The 20,000-nt window shown below is 40.7% G+C and overlaps 1 protein-coding gene across 5 annotated transcripts; it reads right to left on the bottom strand.

Annotated features, from left to right (window-relative positions):
* Positions 1 to 2,233: 2,233 nt before the first annotated feature.
* On the bottom strand, positions 2,234 to 7,756 carry LOC122096962 (tubulin beta chain-like). Of its 5 annotated transcripts, XM_042667423.1 has the most exons (5): positions 7,700 to 7,756; positions 6,743 to 6,851; positions 5,272 to 5,274; positions 3,950 to 4,060; positions 2,234 to 3,294 (listed from the first exon to the last, which is right to left on the bottom strand). In XM_042667423.1, the coding sequence occupies exons 1-5, from the start codon at positions 7,754 to 7,756 to the stop codon at positions 2,234 to 2,236; spliced, it is 1,341 nt and encodes a 446-aa protein (XP_042523357.1). The 5 variants fall into 5 exon arrangements, with proteins under 5 accessions (XP_042523357.1, XP_042523358.1, XP_042523356.1 ...); XM_042667424.1 differs by lacking the exon at positions 5,272 to 5,274; XM_042667422.1 differs by lacking the exon at positions 5,272 to 5,274 and having other exon boundaries at positions 3,950 to 4,086; positions 6,739 to 6,851.
* Positions 7,757 to 20,000: the final 12,244 nt, after the last annotated feature.

Consider the following 20,000-nt stretch of genomic DNA (forward strand, 5'->3'; position numbering starts at 1 on the left):
TACTGGGTACTGAACTGAGAGCTTTGTGCATGCCAGACATGTACTCTACCACTGAGCTGCATCTTTACCCAGAGCTTTGCTTATACTAGTCAAGGACTCAATTATTTGATACAATTACCAAGGCACATGAGAATAAGGGAGATGCTGCACTTAGCATTTGGACAAAATAATCACCCTGTCTATAGGAGTCACTTCAACATTAGCTTGTGTGGCAATGTGTGCAGAGCTCTGGCTAGGAGAAAACAAAAGCCATGTCTGAGAAATACATGATAATCTACTGGTAAAATTATCAACAGGAGTTTTCTGAGGGATGAGGCATGAGTCATTAATTATGAACCAAGAACTACTTCTTCAAAAGTGTAAAGAAATAAGCTAAAGCCACCAGAAAATACTCAAAAATGGGTACTTAAGAGAAAACAAAACTGTTCTTAGTCAAACACTGGTAAATAGGCTGGGTGGGGCCTCCACCACAACTTGGCCTCAATCCTTAACCCACTGAAGAATGAGAGTGCCTTGGCCAGGCCTGCCTTCAGTTTGGACCCAGCAGCCTTAAAGGATTTGGAGTCATCCAATCTGGTCAGTTCCAGGACTAGAGACGCAGGGATGTCAATTTCCTGGCCCACACCTACTCCCTAGGACTCCCACATTGGAAGCTATTTGCACTTTGATCTGCCCTGAGGCTTCTAGTCACAGATCAGTCTCTCTGGGAGTTTACTTTCTGATGAGTAAGACCAACTTGGCTTAAAGATCTCTACCCCACTCCTCCCCAACCTACCCCAACCTCAGGCCTGGTATAGGAAAGCTTAGGGAACTTACCATCTCCCAACTTTACTAGAAACAAGGAACTTGCACCTCACCCAGTAGTATCTTTCCTTAGAGCTTCCTAAAAGTTGCTGGATTCCCATAGGTCCTGTTTCTGAAGAAAAAGGGGCTCTTACAAGTTATTGGTGGCCATGGAGGAATGCCTGACACAGACAACCTACCTTGAGCCTCACTGCAAGAAGAGTGAAAGATTCTGGCAAAAAGAACCAGTGAATGATTTTGGCCTCTGGTGAAAACAGAAGTGTTCACCCTCTTCCTGGCCATTGTGTAGGTTCTAAGCAATTGAGATTTCTGTCTCACTCATGTAAAGTAAACATACCCAACAGGCTGGATCTTTTTCCCTTACAACCCTCTGTGGGCCTCAGACAGCTTCGAATGCTGGAAAATGAGTATGAGAATGGGTCATTGGGCCATGTCTCCCTTCCACTCCTTGACTTGTAAGTACTGAATCAAGCAGATCTTGATACACTATGGGACTGGTCAGATACTCACTCCCTCAAACAGCTAGACTCACTTGTGTCCTTAGAGCTGCCAGATGACTTGAGAAACTACCCTGGCAACGAGGATCTTGCACTCATCTTGTGAGTGCTGCTTCGCTGCCAACTGAACCGTAAGCACAGGGATTGGGGTTCCTGCTACTGTTTCTGGGGAATGTGAATGAAATCCCTCTGATGGGGCATGAGACCAGAACCTGTGGTTGTCTGAAGGAGAAGTAGATCCTTAATGGCCAGTATTCATACCTGCATTTTGTGGTCCCATTCCCAAAGAGGAATGCATACTAGGGGGCAGGTAAAGCAAGTCCCGTGTCAGAATAAAGGAGGAAGAGGCCCTGCTACCTCAGTGCCCAGACAAGTCTTGAACATTAATCCCTTCAGTATTCCAAACATCACTTTGGTACTAGGAAAATTTTAACATCTGAATCTGGTTTACTTTCTCTTCAAACTGCTTTTATGCTACTGGCATGCTTTTGAGAGACTGCAAACTTTAAAACTGGGCCAGGGAAAATAAACAACATTGGCACTTGTCATCCTCCTGTTCAAAATAATAGGAACACCATGAATTTGAAACTCCTCTTGAGCACCAGTCCTATATTGCTAAGATTAAATCCTGCTGGGCAACTTTATATTTCAAATATATTGAAAGAATAAAAGGGATTCTAAAGAATAAGGACTCAAGAGTACAAAATGTATACTTCTTTATTTATATAAATAGGGCTTTAAAATAATACTATTTAAAAGAAATCTGCATTTTTACATTCACCATCAGTTAGTTCCTGACCGGAAAGGCTGTGCATGATGATACACAGCAGGGACCTCAATGCATGACAACAGGATCTCAGGAAAGCACCATTCATTTGAGAAGTAGTAGGCAGGTTCTGACAGTCCTGTTGCACTGCTACCAATGGGAAGTCTTAAACTTCTTCCTCCACCAAGTCTTCTTCAAATTCCCCCTGTTCATCAGCAGTGGCATCTTGGTACTGCTGGTACTCGGACACCAGGTCGTTGATATTGCTCTCAGCCTCAGTGAACTCCATCTCATCCATGCCTTCTCCCGTGTACCAGTGCAAGAATGCCTTGCGCCGGAACATGGCACTGAACTGCTCTGAGGTGCGCTTGAAGGGTTCTTGGATGGCTGTGTTGTTGCCGATGAAGGTGGCCGACATCGTAAGGCCACGCGGGGGGATGTCACATACAGCTGTCTTCACATTGTTGGGAATCCAGTCTGCAAAGTAGCTGCTGTTCTTGTTCTGCATGTTGAGCATCTGCTCATCCACCTCCTTCATGGACATGCGGCCTCGGAAGATGGCAGCTGCTGTCAGGTAACGACCATGGCGGGGATCACAGGCGACCATCATGTTCTTGGCATCAAACATCTGCTGGGTGAGCTGGGGCACTGAGAGAACATGGTACTGCTGGCTGGCCCGGCTGGTCAAGGGTGCAAAGCCAGGCATGAAGAAGTGTAGGCGGGGGAAGGGCACCATATTCACGGCCAGCTTGCGCAGATCTGCATTCAGCTGGCCGGGGAAGCGCAGGCAGGTGGTGACTCCACTCATGGTGGCTGACACCAGGTGGTTCAGGTCTCCATAGGTGGGTGTGGGCAGCTTCAGGGTGCGGAAGCAGATGTCATACAGGGCCTCATTGTCGATGCAGAAAGTTTCATCTGCATTTTCCACCAACTGGTGGATAGACAAGATCGCATTGTAAGGTTCTACCACGGTGTCTGAAACCTTGGGGGAGGGCATTATGCTGAAGGTGTTCATGATGCGGTCTGGATACTCCTCTCGGATCTTGTTGAGAATCAGGGTGACCATGCCTGATCCAGTGCCACCTTCCAGGGAGTGAGCCAGCTGGAAACCCTGGAGACAGTCACACCTTTCTGACTCCCGTCGTACCACATCCAGCACCGATTCTAACAGCTCGGCTCCCTCCGTGTAGTGGCCTTTTGCCCAGTTATTGCCTGCCCCGCTCTGGCCTATCAGACATAAAGACATGATGAGACACAGACTCCAAGAATAATGACTGTGCCTGTCCTATTGTGAAGACAAAGGAGTGTTGTGAGCCAACCTTTGCTATTATTTTAGATACACTATGGTGAAATAAAGGAAATGTTTTCAATGTATCTGGGACCCTACAAATCACCCAGGTTCTAAAGAAAAGTAGAGAGTGTGGAGGAAAATACATTTTAACCCAAATCAAGTACTTCTAGAAATGAAGAACTGAGCCTGCCTCAATACTGGAAATGTAATTACTTTCACAACAGGGACAGAAGCACAGTGTGGTCAGAGGGAAGCTAAACTGCAATCACTTGTCTGCTCCTTGCTCACACATAGCTGTGCTTTGATTTCTGGTGTCCTGAAGTGGTTCTGTTATTGCCAGGCCTTTAAAATGACCAGCAGTGCTGAAACCTTGTTGGTGGCTTTCTCTGCTTGCTGCTCTTTCCCTTCAGAGGCTTCTTTGTCATGGAGAACTTACAGAGTTGCACTGATCTGAGCTGTCTGAGTGGCCAGGGGCATGACTCCCGTGGACTGGAATAGGTGGGTTAGCTGAGGAGAATATCTAGGTGGATAAAGGCTCAGCCCAGCACTGGAGTGCCTGGATGTTAGGACCCATGGACCATGATGACATACCAAATATGAAGTTGTCTGGCCTAAAGCTCTGGCCAAATGGTCCCGATCTTACTGAGTCTAAGGTGCCAGGCTCTAGGTCCACCATGATGGCCCGAGGAACATATTTGTTGCCTGTGAGAAAAAGAGTTGACTTAGGCCTATACTTGACAAGGAACTTAGGGCAGAGCTTATGATTCTAAGTGACTCTCAGCATTCATTACAAAAATTACAGCATTTAAGACATGGAAACAGAAAAGATATCTTGAGCATGAATCCCCATGCAAGAGGCTTCAGCAACTTTAAGGATGTTTGCAGTTGTCTATTTCCATGAATATTCATTCCTTTGCTTTGGGCATGGTGGCTGAAATCTCAGCTACACAGGAGGCAAAGATGAGCATCAGGCTTTGAGTCTAATGGTGCAAAAGAAAGGTGACAACACCTTTTTATTTTTGGTTCATCGTGGGGCTTGAACTCTGGGCCTGGACACTGTCCCTCAGCTCTCCAGCTCAAGGCTAGCACTCTATCACTTGAGCCACAACCCCACTTTCAGTTTTCTTATTGGAGATAAGAGTCTCAGGGACTTTCCTGCTCAGGCAAGATTTGAACCATGATCCTCAGTTCTTAGCCTCCTAAGTAGCCAGCATTACAGGAATGAGTCACCAGTGCCTATCAGCAAGAAACTTCCTCTTTTTTGTTAATTTTATTTTATTGTAAAGGTGCTATATAAAGGAGTTGGTTACATGAGTAAGGAAATGAGAACGTTTCTTGTCAAAAATTGTTACCCCCTCCTTTGTTGTTCTCCCACTATCCCTTCCCTTCCCCAATTACCTTTCTCAAGAAATGAACCAGGTTCATGCCTGTAATCCTAGCTACTCTGGAGGCTGAGATCAGAGGATGACTATTCAAAGCCAGCTGGGGCAGGAAATGTCCTTAAGACTCTTATCTCTAATAAACTAACAGAAAACCAGAAATGGCACTGTGGTTCAAGAGGTAGAGCTGCTTGCTTTGAACTGAAGAGTTGACAGACAGTGCCTAGGCCCAGAGTCCAAGCCACATGACCGACCCCGCCCCCCCCCCCCCCCCCCCCGGGCCAAAAAAAGCCAGGTATGGCTATTCACCAAGTAGATGTAAGGGAATTCAAGTGTAAGGCTTTCCTGGAGAAAACATATATACAATATATATATTTCTTGTCTTATAATGTTTCAATAATGGTTATCAAATAGCACATACCCTTTATTCAAATACTCAGAGCAACCTTGGGCAATGACTTGCAATTTCCCATTTAACATGATTTGGCCCAAGGGAAAGCAGTTAACATGATGTAAACACCAGTTTTGGAATACCCCCTTCCTAAACATTCACATGAAGAAAACTGACCATCCTGCTGGATATACAGGATCTAATAAAGACACAACCTAAAATTCTGTTCATAGGAGTGACACAATCCAACCCAACCACTCTCAACCAAGGAATCAGAAGATTAAAACCTTGTATGTTACTTCAACAATATTAACACAAAATACCAAGGTGAGGACATCCCAAAATGTAGATCTATAAAACTCACATAAATTAAATAGCTTTGGAATTTTGTTTGTACTTGTTCATTGGATTAATACACAGGAAAGCCAATTATCCATGATTCTGTTTGTATACAATAATGTAGAATGGAAACTCAATATAAAATTAAATGAACTTTACATTGACAGTTACAAAAACTGAAAATCTACTCTGTAGACTTCAATTAGGCTGTTTATGTTAGGAAAGACAATATGAATCATTTAAAAGCCATGTTTACAAATTAGTATTGATTTTTTCTACATCACAAGAATGTTTTCTTACTTTAAAAACCTTAAAAATAATTTACTGTTGGCTAAGTATTCATATTCAAAATGCTCAAGACCAGAAATGTTATAGATTTCAGGGTGAGACTATTTATGCTTTGTGATTTGGACTATTCTCATATATATTAGTGACTGAACATCCCTCTTTAAAATTTTTTAAATTTTCTTTTTCAAAATATTGTTTTAGAAATTTAATCTGTATTTTAAAGAGGCAATGTAACTGGGCTCTGGTTGCATAAGGGTGTAATTCTAGCTACTCAAAAATCTGAGATGAGACCTTAGCATCGCAGATTGAAGTCAGCTGGGGCAGGAAAGGCTGGGAGACTCATCTCCAAGAAACTACCCAAAATAAAAGAAGCTCATAGTTAGTGCCCAGGCTTGAGCTTAGGATGATCAGCACACAACCAAATGGCATTGGATTATATTTTATCAATTGTTTTAGAATGCATATTTAGGCAGTCTCATTTTTAATTATGTGAAATGGGCTCACGCCTTTAATCCTAGCTACCCAGAAGGCTGAGATCAGAGAATCATGGTTCAAAGCCAGCCAGGTCACAAAAAGCCTGCAAGACTCTTATCTCCAATAAAACACCAGAAAACTGGAAGTGACACTGTGGCTTACGTGGTAGAGCTGCTTGCCTTGAGCTGAAGAGTTGAGCGACAGTGCCTGGGCCCAGAGTTCAAGCTCCATGACCGGAAAAAAATAATCCAGGTGTGGTTAGTCAGCAAGAAGAGGTACGGGGAACTCAGGTATAAGGCTTTCCTGGGGTAATTCACAAGAGTATACTCAAAAATTAAAACAAAGTATCTGGTGGAGTGGCTCAGTTGGGTACAGCACTTGACTTATAAGATCAAGGTCCCAAATTAAAACTACAATACTACCATAAGAAAGGCAGGAACTCCTTCCTTTTCATTAGTATTCCCCTGGGAACTATTTTGCCATGGTATGGGAAACAAGATGGAAGAAACTTACCAGCTGCCTCATTGTAATACACCTCGATTCTCTGCAGCTGTAAATGGCTGTCGCCATAGTAGTTGCCAGTGCAGTCAATATTGTGCTCATCGCTTAGCATTTCCCAAAACTGAGATGGAAATAGAAGTGTATTATTACCTAGAATGTTAACTGTCCAAAAAATGCATTTTAAAGTAACTATGAAACTCATGTCCTGTTGACACAAATATATTTGTAAAAAATAATTACATTTTCTAAATTAAAAAAAGCACAGAAAATGGTGGTATTTTAGTTTTGTTAATCTCTTTTATCTGGCTGAATAGAAGACATCTGGTTTCTCCTATGAGTATTCCATCTTATGCAGTACCATATTCTGTTTGTATTCTATGATGAGTAACTGGCGTTCCATGGACATGAAATTACCAAAGCAGTAACTTGAAGACTCAGCTAGAAGGGTCTCCAGAACCCCAAGTGTCCTCAGAGCATACATGACAACCAATGATTTAGAAAACACCCAACTTAAGGGAGCTGAGATGGAGCATGAAACTCAGAGAAATTTGCATTAAGGTAGAAGAACTGTTCTCAATTATCTGACACTCATCAGTTGACACAAAGGGAATTCTCTGTATCTTTCAGCTCAAAGACACTGCATTCCTTTCATTCAAACCAGACCAAACGTGCATTAGTCTATTCCCAGGAAACTAAATACAAAGCCTTGAGTCTCAGGTAAGACTAAGACATGCAAGGGATTTGAAACCACCCCAGCCTTGCTTAAAAACCACACCCACCAGGGCCACACAAATTAGGGAAATTGGAGAAGCTATCTGGGGGGCTTCATTTGCAGAAGGTTAGGGACCACTATGGAGCCCCACCTACCTCAGCCTAGCCATGACCACCACCACCTCCACACTCCAACCCCATCCTTTTTCTCCTTCCCCTAAATTTGAGACTTGGATCCTAGGCCAGTGCCATGCTCACCTTTGCGCCAATCTGGTTGCCACACTGGCCTGCCTGTATGTACACAATCTCCCTCATGGTGCAGGGCTGCAGAACAGATGGATGTGTGTCTTCAGCAGTGGTGCCCACAGAGACAAACAGGTAGATCTGGGAAGCAGGAATCTGACACAGTGAACTCAGATCCCCATTTATACCTCTGGTTGTTACAGGGGCAGAGGAGGTGGGGCGGACTTGATTACAGGTGGAGCCAGCAGGTGCTCCAACTCAATCTCCCTATTGCTGGGTAATCAGAGGGCCCTACCAGTTCCCACCTACCCTGGTATCCAGCTGCCAGCTGCAAGTCCATTAGCACAGCTCCCATTCTATTTGGATCCACTGGTCACCCTGCCATCCACTACCCACTCTGACTCACAAGAGAGGCTGAACCCTGGGATCCAGGAAAGAAAAGGAGGAACTTCCTCTACACAAGGTCCTTGTGTGCCAGAAGCCCAGAACAAGCCTGCCTTCCATTTTTGATTGGAGGGCCTAGAACTGAAGGGACATTTTCAGCTGTGATCCCAAGAGCAAGCACAAACTTAGATTCCATGATTGATTCACTTTCCATTATGGGAAGAGTCAGGGGCTTAGGGTCTAGCTTTCATTCTCAGGTTTTCTTTTTCTTTCCTCTTAAAAGTAGCTTGCTTTATTACTTGGGCTATAGGACTACTACAGTCTACTTTTTGTTTCATTTGGCATCTGCTCCTAGTGTAAGAACTCAGGTCCTAGTCAGAGTGTCTTTTTTTTTTTTTTTTGGTCAGAGTTGGGGCATGTTAGTGACTTAGGGCTTGAAATTAAGGACTGGTGACCCTTTCTGAGGTTTTTATTATTATTGAGATTAGATGATTACCTTAATTTCTCTTATTTCACAGAATTGTGGAATAGTGATATTTAGTTGAAATCACAAACATATTTTAACCTTCACAAGTCAAATTATCATTATCATGGACTATAAATTTTGTGAATTCTATAAGCTTTGACAATACAATTTATTTCTTCCACAACGGGTGATATTTACATTTCTCTACTTTTGTTTAGTGTAGGATTTCCTGTCTTTCACTCTCATTCTGCCCCTCTCTTTCTGAGGTTTTATTGATTTACTTATTTAACTGAAAGGTAGAAGGCTCTACTACTTGAACCACAGCTCAACTTCTGCCTTTTTTTTTAAGTGTTTAATATGAGACAAGAGTCCCATGGGTAGTCAAGGGCAGTACAGTGAGGCTTGAAATCTGAGGATCACTATTCAAAGTCAGCCTGGGCAGCAAAGTCTATGAGACTTACCACCAATCAACCACTAATAGGCAGAAGATAGTAGAGCATTAGCCATGAGCAAAACACTTCAAGTTTAAGTCCCTCGACTGAACAAACTGAAGCAAGTTTCATGGACTTCCCTGCCCATGATGGCTTTGAACCATGATCTTCAGACTTCAGTGACTTTAGCACTCAGGATTATAAGTGTGAGTCAACATTTACAAATCTTTAATTACCTTTTCTTTCACCTTTTCCGGTTATTTATTATTTCTTTTTTGACAATTGTTCTTAGGGGCTAGCTTTCATTCTTAGTTTTTTCTTTCCTCTTGAAACTACAATGCTTTACAAATTTGACCACAGGTAAACTACAGGCTGTTTCTCTTTTTTGTAGTTCTTCTTCTAGGGCTCAAACTCAGGTAATGGTGACTGAGGTTCTTTTTTAATTTTTTTTTTTAAATTGAGTGCTGCTTGTTGGTTCTGGAAATTAAGGCCTGATGACTCTCCTTGAGGATTTTTTTATTTTTACCTTAATGGTGGCAGGTTTCACTAGTTGAGCCACAGCTCAGCTTCTGCCTTTTCGGTGGTCAATAGGAGATTAGAATATCAACAGCAAGCCAAGAGCATTACAGGGAGGACTGAAATCTGAGAATCATGGTTGGAAGCCAATCTGGGCAAGAAAATCAATGAGAAAATGATCTCTAATTAACCACCAAGAGGTAGGAAGAAGTAGACCTCTAGCCATAAGGAAATCATAGCAAGTTCAAGCCCCAGTACTGAACACAGTAAATTAAGTCTTCTGTATTTTCTTCCAAGGATGGCTTTGAAACACGATCCTTAGATTTCAGCAATCTGAGCAAGTAAGATTGCAGTTTTGAGCCATGATTTAGAAATCTTTAATATGCTCCTTTTTCACCTTTTCATTTATTTGATTTGCCTTCCCCCCTTTTTAAAGTTCATGTCCTTTATTATTAGGGCCTAGCTATTCACACTCAGTATTTATTTATTTATTTTGTCGGTTGTGGGGATTGAACTCAGTGCCTGGGTATTGTCTGTCAGGGATAAGGCAGTCACACTGCCCCTTTCAGCCACAGTGCCACTTCCACTTAATTTGAAAAAAACAGTCACCAGGGGAATTTTCAGCCTGGACTGGCTTCCCTTTGTGGGAAGCTTCCTGAGCAGTGAGTATTACAGGCATGAGCCAGAGAAACCTGGCTTGTTTTCTTAGATCAAAACTAGCAGGCTCTACAATTTATGCCACACTACTTCACTGCCCATGAGATTTTTGGATTTTGTTTTTTGCTCAAAGCTTGCAGGAACAAAAACTCAACTCCTGAGGGTTTTTTTCTTTTGGGAGTTGGGAGAGGCTTGAATTCAGGGCCTGTGGACTCTCTCTGAGGGTTGTTTTGTTTTTGGTATTTTCTTTTTATTTCGAAGCTAGCAGGCTATTAAGCCTCAGCTCAAGTTACGCCTTTTTTTTTTTTTTGGTGTTTAATAGGATATGAGTCACATGTTAGCTCTACTTCATTTATTTTTGTAAGTTTTAATTTTCTTTACAAAGTATGATATATTTTTTGTTAAATTGTTATTGGTGTGCTTTTATTGGGTTGTTTTGGTATGAACAACACTGGGGATTGAACTCATACCTCGTTTATGGGAAGAAAGTATTCTAACACCTAAGTCACAATTCAGCTATGGCAGTTTTTTTTAATTTTCTATTTGTTTGTTTGTTCTTTGTTGGTCATGGGCTTGAACTCTGGGCCTGGGCTCAGTACCTATGGTCTCCATCTCAAGACTAGCACTATACAACTCTAGCTACAGCACCACTTCAAGGTTTTTGAGTGGATTATTGAAGATAAGAGTCTCATGGACTTTTCCTGTGTGGACTGGCTTTGATCCATGATCCTCAGATCTCAGCCTCCTGAGTAGCTAGGGTTAAATGCATGAGCCACCAGCACATGGCTATCATGCTATCATGTTTTTGTTTTTTTTTTTTTAAACTGTTTAAATTACTCATTTTTGTCCTTGTAATTTAATTTAATATTTAATCTTTTTTCATCCCGGGGAATTGAGTATAGGACCCTGTGTATGTATGCATCTAAATGCTTTTGTGTGCATATGTGCCAATACTGGGGCTTAAATTTCCTTAACTTTTTCCATGCAAGGCTGAAACTGTAACACTTGAACCATACCTCCAGTCTGTTTATTTTTGCTGCTTAGTTGAAAATAATAATATCTGATTTGCTACTTTGGAGGCTTAGGTTTTTAGATGGTAGTTTGGAGCCAGACTGGGCAGTCTCCTTACCTCTTCCCTCTAATATACTACTCAGGAAAAGCTGCAAGTATCACTGTGGCTCAAGAGGTAGAACACTAGACTTAATGAAAAGCAACTCATATACAGTGCCAAGGACTGAATTTAAGCTCTGGGGCCAGCAGGTTAAAAAAATAAAAAACTCTGAATTTTCTGACCAGTCTAGCTTTAAACTATGATCCTATAGATCTCAGCCTCTGAATAGCTAGGGGATTACAGGTTTGAGCCTTTAGTTATAGTGATAGTTTTCTATTATTATTATTTACAGCTGCTTCTAAAAAATGATACAATGTGGCTAACAGTGGCTCATGGTTATAATCCTTGTTATTATGGAGGCTGAGATATAGGAACCTTGGTTTGAAGTTGGGCCCAATGACAGAATGTCTGTGAGTCTTATCTCCAATTAACAACCAAAAATATGGATGTAGAAATATGGCCCAAGTTTTAGAGTAGTTGCCTCAGCAGTAAAAGCTTAGAGACAGTGCACAGGCAATGAGTGCAATTCCCAGGATCAGCACAAAAAATTAAATAGAACCCAAATCATCAAGGGTATGGCTACTGATAGTTTGCCTATGTTTTCCTAAAATTCTGTTTGATAGCCACCACAAAGAAAAATAGAAAAACCAACAAATTATGGATCCACAGCCAGATGAATATTTTTGCTCATAAATCTGCACTAATTATATTTTTAAAAAAGTTTTACACTCTTTCATTTCAAAAGTTAGCCAAAAATAATGCCAGTTGAAGAGAAATTGCATGTGATTACGACTTCAGCACTACATTCCTCAGATTTTTAAAAGAAGATGCCACCTATTTACACCTTTTAAATACAAATGGCATTATTAAATATATTTCAACTAAATATTAACTTCACTGTTCTCTAAATTGAGGTGTTGACCTATATTTTAAATCAGAGTGAATTGTATAAACATTAGAGAAATACTGAGGCAATGAAAAGGAAAGCAGGAAGGAATGTTCTTTTCAGAACAACTTGGTTTGAGGCTGGCCACCAAGGTAGGTCTTCATTCCTATGGTTCCTTTCCTTGACTGGTCCTTCTCCCCTTGAGTCTAATCAAAGGATTATCTTATAGGTATGGGAAAAGAAGCAGCTGGAGTTGAAGGCTTTCTTTTTTTTATATTTTATTTTTTTATTGTGTGAATACTGTACAGAGGATTTACAATTACATGGGCAAGATAACGAGTACACTTCTTATTAAACATTGTTGCCTCCTTTGTTTCCCCTTCCTATCCCTTCCCATACTCTCCTCCTCATCCCCCTGATTCTCTCCCACACACACCAAAATTGTAAAGTTCGTTTTTCGACATAAAGACTTGTACATCTCATTGTTGCAATGGGGCCAGCTGTATCCCTAGTTAAACGATTTGTTTTTTCCCTTCCCCTCCACAAATTATACCAACATCAAATAGAGTGAAGACTTTCTTTATACCCTCTTTCTTGTGTTTAAATGTAGGAATTAGAAAAGTCACTGGCTTACTGGATTCTGACTTTCAAAGAACTTCTAACTATGTAGAACAACATGAGGCAGCACATTGTGGAGGAGGACAAGATGGTGGCTAAGGACAGATATAATATTTGCACAGAACATGCACATTCTTACTCCTGTAAGTCTGTCATCTGCCCATAGGAGGCTGAAATTTCCTAAAATTCCAATGTTAGAAAGGGGCTTTAATTTTGTTAGAGTTCCTTTTCAGTGGGATCCCTGCTTCTCCATGATTCCTTAAAATTCTGTAGTTTTAGAAGGCAGCAGCATGCTTAACAGAAACAGCACTGGATGCACCGTCTGTTCAGATTTTTATGTTTGTTTTTTAAATACCTATACATATATTTTATTGTGAAAATACCGTATAGAGGGGTTACATGGGAAGGTAATGAGTATATTTCTAATCAAGTATTGTTGCCTCCTCCTTTGTTTCCCCTTCCCATCCTTTCCCATCTCCCCCACCCGCCCCCCTCCACCCTCTCACCGCCCCCTCTACCAATGTTGTAAAGTTCCTTTTTCGACATAACGTCTTGTACATCTCATTGTTGCAATGGGTCTACCTGTATCCCTAAAAACAATTTCTTTTTTCCCTTCCCCTCCACAAATTATACCAACATCAAGTACAGTGAAAACAAGGGTTATGCTATGAGGGAGTGACATACAAAGCAACAAGGAAATCATTTATAAATATGTTAGAAACAATCGCAAGAAAGAAAAAAAAAACATTGAATCCTTATCTTGGGGTTCATTTAGCCTTACATCAACTTATCTGTCCGCTTCTGCTTGTCTCAGACATTCACTAGTTATTGCAAATAAGGGAAAACTGTTCACATTTAAGGAAAATTAGAAATAACCTTAATCAGAGAGGAGAATGAGAGGGATGGGGCTCAGCTCTTATTGTTCAGATGGTGACAAGTGTTGTCTGTTTTTTCTTTGCTTTTTCTTAAATTTAATTTTACCATCAAGATAATGTACAGAGGAGATACAGTTAATACATAATGTTATGAGAACATTTCTTTTTTGAACATTTTTATTGTAAGAATACTGTACAGAGGGGTTAGAATTACATGATCAAGATAATGAGTACATTTCCTATAGAGCATTTTTGCCTCATCCTTTGTTTTTCCATTACCATTCCTTCCCTCACACCTCTATAACTACACTGCCCAAACCCCCCACCCCCACCCTCTGCCACTGAAGTTGTAAAGTTCATCTCATTGTTACAATGGATCAACCTGTATGCTTATTTAAGCATTTTGTTTTTTCCATTCCACTCCCTGTATTAGAGAAGTGTATATACAAGATGCAGGACACTGACATCAAATACTGTAAAAACAGGGGTTAGACCCTGGGAAGGAACATAAAAAGAAACAAAAAAATCACATGGTACATTATAAATACTTTAGAAACAATAGCAAGCAAGAAAGAGTATATTTATGTCTCTATCTTGGGGTTCATTTCGCTTAACATCATCTTGTATGGTCATGTGTACATAGCTTTTGACTTTTTCTGCTTGTCCCAAACATATACTAGTTATTGCAAATACGGGAAACTGTGGGACTTGTGTTCCTTTGGACCTGGCTTACTTCACTTAATATAATTGTTTCCAAGTCTTTCCATTTCCAAACAAATGAGGCAATGTCATTCTTTGTGATGGAGTCATAGAATTCTATTGTATATATATGACACATTTTTTTGATCCTTTCATCTACTGAGGAGTATCTGGGTTGGTTCTATCGCTTAGCTATGGAAAATAATGCTGCAATAAACATAGTTGTGCTGGTAGCCTTAGAATAGCCTTGTTTGTGATCATTTGGGTAAATGCCCAAAAGTGGGATTTCTGGGTCAGAGAGGAGCTCTATGTGGAGTCTTTGGGGAACTTCCATACTGCTTTCCAAAGTGTTGGAACAATTTTACACTCCCACCAACAATGTAGTAGGGATCTCTTCTGGCCACATCCCCTCCATCATCTGTTGTTATTAAAGTTGTTGATCATAGCCATTCTAACTGGGGTGAGGTGGAATCTCAGTATTGTTTTCATTTGCATTTCTTTCATGGGTAGGGAGGTTGAGCATTTCTTCATGTGTCTATTGGTCATTTTTATTTCCTCTTCAGAGAAGTTTCTTTTTAAGTCTCTAGTCCACTTTTTTATCAGGCAGTTGTTTCTTTGAAGATTTGTAGTTTGGGGATTTAGTTTTTTGTGTTCCATGTATATTTTATATATGAGACACTCATCTGTTGTATGGCTAGTGAAAATCTTCTCCCAGTCCATGTGCTTTCTATTGATCTTGCTAGCTATGTCCTTTGCCATGCAGAAGCTCTGCTTCTTCATGCAATACCATTTGTCCAACTTTTCTTTGATTTGTTGTGTTTCTGGGTCTCTATTAAGAAAATTTTGGGCTGTACTAAGGAAAACTAGTATTTCTCCTATTCCGTCCTATAATGTTTTCAGAGTGCCTGCTTTGACTTTGAGGTCTTTGATCCATATGGAGTTGATGATGGTGCAGTGTGATATATAAGAATCTAGCTTTAGTTTTCTACAGGCAATTAACCAAATTTGCCAGCACCATTTACTGTAGAGGCTGTCTTTCTTCCATTCTATTTATTTAGCTTCTTTATCAAAGATTACGTGGCTGAAAGTCTGTGGGTTCATTTCTGGGTTTTCAGTTCTATTCCATTGGTACTTAGGTCTGTTCTTGTGCCAGTACCAAGCTATTTTGATTACTATGGCTTAGTAGTAGAGTTTGAAGTGTGGTATTTATATTCCTCCAGCAATGTTCTTTCTGTTAAGACTCATTTTTGCTATTTGGGGTCTTTTATTCTTCCATTTGAATTTTTGGATTTCCTTTTCTATTTCATTGAAGAAAGAGGTCAGAATATTGATAGGTACCGCATTGAATTTGTACATAGCCTTTGGAAATATTGCCATTTTCACGATGTTGTTCCTTCCAATCCAGGAGCATTTTTTTGGGGGGGGGAAGGTTTCTACTTCCTAAGTTTTGTTTTTAATTCCATTTTCAGGTTTTTAAAGTTTTCATCATAGAAGTCCTTCACGTCTTCCTTGTCAGTTCTTGCCGGTGGTGAGTAGAATCCACTAGTTCACAGTGTTTGTTGTCTGTGTCCCGGGCTTTCTCTATTGATATGGAGGCCGCTGCAGGAGCTACAGCAGCCACAGCTGCGGAGACCAGCAAGTGCTCAGATCTGTCTCCTTAACCAAGCTGCTTGAATTTTTTCTCTCTGGCCAACTCTCTGTACTCTTATGGCACACTTGATGTGATTCTCTAGCATATGACTGCTCACTGGATTTTTAAAACCGATTTCTATGCCAGAGTTTGTTTAGCCTCCAGCTTCTCCTCTGCCATCTTCCTCCAGATCATTAGTCTGTCTGTTGAAAGGCTTCTCCTCTTCCTTGGGTAACACCTCATCTGAGCCTAACAGCAGGGGTATTACTGGGCTTCCTTACACACACATGTAATACGGTTCATTTTAGGAGAGGTGAGATTTTTAAACTTTTAGAAACTATCAAATCAACTGCTTGAACTAAAGAGGGTATGGGTACTTAGCTGCTCACTGCTACTCAGGAAAGAGTTCTGGTTAGCATATTAGACAGTTTATATAAGTGATGAGGTCAAAGCAAATTGAAGGCTTCAAGTAGTCTTAAAGATTTTCACAAACACACAATCAGTGGAAGTGGCACTATAGCTCAAAGTGGTAGATCACTGGACTTGAGCAATATACTCTCAGGGATAGTGCCCAAGCCTTCAGTTCTGGCCCCATGATTGACAAAAAGTGAACAAGGTATTTTCTCATCTCATTTTTAAATGTCATTTTGTTTTTTATTCAAATTTTATACAAAAAGTGTAGGGAGTTCTAGGAAAGTTCTCCAAAAGTTAATATAGAACAGATTTTAGAATCATTGTGAGATTAATTAGGAATTCATGTGGACAGACAAGTTGGTTTGCAAATATGGTGTGGGACAAACTAGCCATCTTTTGCAAAATGAGCAAGGTAAACAAGTATTAGACCCAAGAAGAAAAACATAGTACTAGTTCCTCTTTAAGTATGGATGTAAGGGCTGTGGTGTTAGATGTTGTTCGTGACTAAATTGTGTCCTTTTCAAAATGCACATTTTGAGATTCTAAACATCAATATCTCTGAATGAGCCTTTATTGGGGAAGAGGGTCTTCTTCTTTACCAGTCCAAGGGCTTGAACTCAGGGCCTGGGCACTGTCCCTGAGCTTCTTTTGCTCATCTAGTACTCTACTACTTGAACCCCAGTGTCAACTCATGCTTTTTCTGTTTATGTGATACACATGCTAGGTAAGCACTTTTCCACTAAAACATATTCCCAACCACCAGAAAAGGGTCTTTGAAGAGAAATTTAGATGGACACTGGTGGCTCATGTCTGTAATCCTAGCTATGGACCTGAAGGCTGAAATCTAATATACAAGTTTGAGGCCACACTAATCTGTGAGACTTTTATCTCCAATTAGCAAAAACCAGAAGATCAGCTGTGGCTCAAGTGGTAAAGTATGAGCCTTAAGCAAAAAGTCAAGCAAGGGTTGTGAGTCTAAGATCAAGCCACACTACCAGCCCATGTGTATGCACGCATACACACACACACACACACACACACACACACACACACACTATTTAGTTAAATGAGACCATCCGGATGGGTTGTCTTCTAACACATCTGGTGTTCTTATATGAAAATGACAATAGATGGACACAGACACATTCATATAGGGGACCATGGGAAGACCCAGGATAGGTACCATACCCCAAGAAGAGAGACCAAGAAGAAAGCACACCTTGATCTTGCCTTGCACCCTTTTAGGACTGAGCACAGATATGTTCCTGATGCTTTAGGCTGCCTTCCTGTGGCAGTTGTCATGACAGCCTGAGTTGATGGCAGCAGATATGCTGACTTGAATTGCTCCCAGGAAGAGTGGATGGTGTCTGGAATTATGGACCTCACAGAGATCCATCTGATGAAAGGAGATATCTGAAGTCATCAGAGTGGGGATTGGGATATTAGCTCTGTGTAGAGCCCCCCTGCTTAGCATAAGCAATGCCATAGCTCAGTCCCAGCACTGCAAAAAAGGAAAACAAGAATGTAATCAGAGTAATTATTTATCAAAAATAAGAAAAGAGAGAAGGCTTGAGGATAGACCCTGGAGATGGACTTTAGTAGAATTTAATAATTAACATTCAATAGATAATGAGGTTTGTCTCAGTTGAGAAGCCAATGTCATGGAGAAATCATCTGAGACTTGGGCCTTTTGGGACAGTACAGGCTTGCAGTTAAAGAAGGAAAATAATAATTTTATCCATTCATCTTTATTTTTTATGGGCCATGGTGTTTGAAATCAGGACCTAGGCACTGTCCATGGGCTTTATTGCTCAAGGCTAATGCAGTGCCACTTTGAGCTATAGCTCGATTTCTGGTTTTCTGCTGGTTAATTGAAGATAAGACTCTCATGGACTTTCTTACCTAGGCTGGTTTGAACCACAACCCTTAGATCTTAGTCTCCTGAGCATCAAGTATTAGAAACTTGAGTCACCAGCATTCGGCATAACTAAAACTTTTGAACTTATGGGTGGAAGTGGGTGTTGCTCAGTGTCAGAGTATTTGTCTAGTATGTGTGAGTTCCTGGGTTCCACGGAGAGGAGGAGAGAGGGAGGGAGAGAATGAGAATAAGAGGGAGAGGGAGAGAAGGTGGGGCCCAGAGTGAAAGGGAGGAGGAGACATGCAAAGGGAAAGGGAAGGAAAAAAATGGAAGAAAGACAAAGGAAATAAAACATAGTAGCGGAAAATTTATCTGAACTCTAAAAAGGGGAAATCATTCAAAAACAGATTTCAAAATATAAAACAAAATATGTATAGTATGCTCCAGATTAAATTAACCTAGTGATGGATTTAAAACAAGGCCCAGCCCATCATTACTTTTAATTACAAACATAAAATTAGTGTTTCAGGAGGCAGGTGCCAATGGCTCACATCTGTAATCCTAGCTCCTCTATAGATTGAGAGGAGAAGGATTTCAGTTTGAAGCTAACCTAGTAAGAAAAATCTTCAAGGCACCATGCATAAAATAACAAGGAAAAGGTTAGGAGCATGACTCAAGAGGAAGCAAACAATCTGGCAGTGAGCAAGCTAAGTGAGTGGGAAATCCTCAGTTCAATCCCCAGGAGTACCAAAAGAAAAAAATACAATTACCACTTCTATGAGAATTCAGGAATCATATACTCAGAAACAGAATCCATATTGAGCATCCCACATTCTAGATTTCATTAAATGCCCCAAGATATGGGGACCCAAGAATTCTAATTTTAATCCACTCAAGTTCTCTGTTAGAGAAGCCTTATTTTTTCCTGTTCGTCACATCCTATTTGACCTAGAGTAGCTCCTCACCTCACCTCTCTGGGCCTGAGTTTTCTAGCTCCCAAACTGGGATATGATTCTCAGTCTCACAGAGTTTCTGTGAGGGTTAATTGAGACGTGTTTACCTCGGGGAGTGATTGCTGACAAATAACCAAGATGCTACCTACCATGGTAATCATCAGATGTCATCACTTCCTCCTTCCCATTTATATGTGAGGTGAGCAGGGTCTCACATAGACCATCCCTGCCCACACTTCCTGAAGATGACTGCTTAGGTATGGATTCCAGAAAGCACTGAAGATTTGTTATGAGACAATTATCCTGGATATGGTAATGAATACCTGCAATCCCTGCTAGATGAGTTGTAGAGAACTAACCTAGCAAATTGAAGGTCCTGGTCTCAATCCCCAGAAACACACACACACACACACACACACACACACACACACACACACACACTCACACACACACACACACACACACACACACCACACACCACACACACACACACACACCACACATTATAAACAATGAGATCTGAAATTCAATGAGAAATTAGATAAATACTGATAGAAATTCGGTTGTAAATATACTATTTAATCCAACTGACTTTAATGACCAAAATAAATGAGAATGTAACAAATGTAATCTAGGTCTTAAAACCTCATACCGAAGATCTTAAAATGTGTTGGGTTGTTACTGAGAGAAACCAGAACTTCCTATTTTGTCTTGAATAGGTTGTTTTAGTATAATAGTGGGCCTATTTATCTTTTTATTTCCTTTGCTTTAGTTATTTTCTTTTCTTATAAGGTCTTTATTTTTGCACTGACTGACTT

The sequence above is a fragment of the Dipodomys spectabilis genome, unplaced genomic scaffold (assembly GCF_019054845.1).
Source record: "Dipodomys spectabilis isolate Male_0828 unplaced genomic scaffold, ASM1905484v1 ptg000408l, whole genome shotgun sequence".
Classification (NCBI taxonomy): domain Eukaryota; kingdom Metazoa; phylum Chordata; class Mammalia; order Rodentia; family Heteromyidae; genus Dipodomys; species Dipodomys spectabilis.